General features: G+C 40.9%; 1 protein-coding gene across 1 annotated transcript in view; it reads left to right on the top strand.

Annotated features, from left to right (window-relative positions):
• Positions 1 to 97, top strand: part of LOC104127576 (cytosolic phospholipase A2 epsilon) — a 34,526-nt gene extending 34,429 nt beyond the window's left edge. Inside the window, exon 22 of the mRNA XM_035895739.1 lies at positions 1 to 97. Coding sequence (XP_035751632.1) covers positions 1 to 97 — 97 coding nt within the window.
• The last annotated feature ends 3,094 nt before the right edge of the window (positions 98 to 3,191 follow it).

The raw sequence follows: 3,191 nt of genomic DNA, 5'->3' as shown, positions 1-3,191 counted from the left end.
GCTGAACCTCAGTGAATACAACATCCTGAACAACTCTCAGATGATTATGCAGGCCTTGCAGATAGCGATGCAAAGGAGAAGGCAAAATATCTGCTAATTGCCCATCCAACTGCCCCTATCTTCTCAGAGGAGTTTTACATGCTCTAGGACACAGAAGGGACATAGCTTTTTGCACACTGGCCGTTCCGCACTACAGAAAGAAACTACCCCAGGTGGCTCAGTGGTTTGTTGTATGTTTTTTTTTTTCTGTTCCCAAGAAGTGGTCTCTATAGGCAAAAACATTGCCCGGGAAATCTTTACATATGCTTTGTTCCCCAAATTAAGGTTGTCTGTAGGCCACTCTTTACCTAAATTCCTTGATTTTAAAAATAGTGTTATTTTAAGCTCAACTTATTTTAATGTATGACATATAGGAAAATAATTCTTTACCACCACAGTGCTACAGTAATACAACCCAGCCAACACACCTACAGGCCGTAAGAAGGGGGTATAAACTTCTGCTCCCCACAGTTCTTCTTCGTGGAACACAAGGTGCATCCAAACCTGAGACATGACCAGAAGCTGGCATTGGATCCCTGGGTCAACTCTGTTTTGCAAGCGTCCTGAAGAGCGGCTGCAGAGGTTGGAAATGTAAGAGGGACAAGTGCCTGCACACAGCCAGCCCCGTGAATTGCGTCCCCCTCCTGGGCTCTCTTGGGCTGGGAATGAATCATACGTAGATGGAAAGGAGCAACTTAAGAGGAAGTGGTGTAAGACTTTTCATATAAAAAAATTTTTAAAGAGAAAGGTGTAATTTGGGCACATCAAAATTTCCTCTGAATTTTTGTCAGTTTTGATTGTTTTGTGTTGAGACAGTATATAAAAACTCAACATTTTATTTTGAAGCGTTCAAAAAAAAAAAACCACCCTGGATTTTTTTCCCAGTTGAATTACTTGTCATATTAAAATTTCTTTCTTAAATTAAAAAGAACAGGTGCTTGAAAGGAAAATATTTTACTTCCACTAGACAATGAAAACTTTGTTGTTTTACCCAATGCAATTTGTTTAAACAGTTTAGGACATATGCTCATCAACAAAAATGCTTATTTGTTTAGTTCTGCCTGTTCAAACTGTGCAGATAAGCAGGCGTGAGTTAGTATTCTGCAACAGCTGAGACCATCTTAAACAATCAGAACAGACCCTCCATGGGATTTAGCACAAACCCACCAATAATATTTGTTGTGAGTTTGCATTTTTAAGCTTTCTTCATTTTCCCTTTTATGAAAAGTGTTTTTTCTGAACTGTTTAAAGTGCTGAGGGTGAGCTGTAAAAATCATAAATCCATAACAAACTTTGCATTCCAGGAGCAAGACAAATTGAAAAGATACTTTGTTTTTTTTTAGTAAGTTCTGTGTCCTAACGACAACTGGGAAAATTTTGAACAAAAATTCTATTCAGTGAAAAAAATTCTATCAACTAGGTGTCATAATCTGGGACTAAAATAAACCAGGGAAAATTCTTGGATAAGTTGAAACATTTCATATTAATATTTTACAAAATGTTTTTGTTTTGAAACATAGCTTCTTTTTAGTACACTGCCTACCTCGTCAGCCCAGGTACCCAACCTGAAAAGAACAGGTTTCATTTACAGTCAAACAACATGTTTGGCTTGGTGCAAAAGGACACTCTGAGGATTTTCATTTTGGCAAGAAACATGACGAATTATCTTTACAAATTGTTTCACAACGACTTTTGCCAACACTTTTGTCATTTACAAAGTCAGACTGTATATAATTTATAATGTGCAACTGTAGCCTAATGTTGCAAGTCTAAAGATCAGAGCACCAATAATAACATTTGAAACTCTTTAGGTTTTGAACAAGTATGCACTTCTGCTGGGTTTTTTTTTTGTTGTTGTTCTATGGTAGTTTCACTAGTCATAATGAGAAATATGGTGCTATGTAGTCTGCATATAACCCTGGGAATTGCCTCCATTTGAACCTGGAATCCCTGGTGTGAAAAAATAAACACAGGTTTTGGCCAAAAACTCATGCCACCCCCAGCTCTGAAGAAATGTTATTTACATGCAAATATTTTGTGTATACAATACTGGACAATAAAGGCTTATTTGCAAAATGAAAATTCTGCCTTGCTTCACATATTCAGGCATTTCAGTAATATGCTCCAGGTTCACAGTGTGTTCCTTGTTCCAGGAAAACAAAGCTGTTGTTATCTCAGCAAAGAGCATAAGGGCATTAGAAATGTTTGCTGTGAGCATCGTGAATAAAGGAACATCATGGAGACGGATTGCAGGGGTACAAAGTGAGCCACGGTCCTTGCCTTCTGCAAGGGCTGTCTCTGATGTGGATTGCAAATGTTATTTGTGAAAATTAGAGCTTTTTGGCCACTGACACTGTGGGAGTGACAGTCTCAGAGCCCCAGCCCTGATGGACAGTCTGGTTTATAGCTTTGCCCTCCAAGGCATTGTCGTAATAAAGCACTGCCTTTAACTATGCCTTTAACTATGCTGATGCTACCAAGGGTTTTCTGTGACCTAATGAAAAATGCATTTCATATAGTTGCCTCATTGCAGCTGGTGCACAGAAGAAACATGCCTCGTGTGTAGACACAACCCTTCACGGTGTTGTGAAATAACATAGCCCATGGCAAAAATTTATTCTATCAAGTTGATGGTGATGACTGTTGATATTATTTCACATGGGAATGCGCAAAGGGGAACTGTGCTGGCTGGTAGAAGCATTTAACCAGTAAGCTCGAGAATGTTCAGGGAATGGGTAACTTTTTGCTCATAGACACTGTACCAGAAGAGCAGGGAAGCCAAAGGATTCCATTTCCCCAGAGATTTTGATCCGTTATGACCTGCCAAACATACACAGTCTTTGGCTGCCCTTTTTATTCCTGTTCCAGTGAGTTGGGGGCCTGCTGGTTTGGACGGCAGAGGGGTCAGCTGGGTGCTTGCAGGGGCAGGCGCACGTGTCCTGTCGCAGCGGTGGCTTCGCAGGTGTGCCGGGGACGGTGCAGAGGGCAGTGTGCAGTTGGTGCTAGCTTTGCCTCTGGCTGGCAGGGTTTGTTCGGTCAGACACGGGCACTTAAATGCAGCTAGATTACACCCAGAGTCAGTCTGAGCTGGGAAGCGGTGCAGAAGTATTCACAGGAGGTGGAGCTAAGCTAAGGAAAGTCATTGCTGCAGG

The sequence above is a fragment of the Egretta garzetta genome, unplaced genomic scaffold (assembly GCF_000687185.1).
Source record: "Egretta garzetta isolate BGI_Z169 unplaced genomic scaffold, ASM68718v1 scaffold526, whole genome shotgun sequence".
NCBI classification, from domain to species: domain Eukaryota; kingdom Metazoa; phylum Chordata; class Aves; order Pelecaniformes; family Ardeidae; genus Egretta; species Egretta garzetta.
This window is presented reverse-complemented; position numbering and strand designations above follow the sequence as displayed.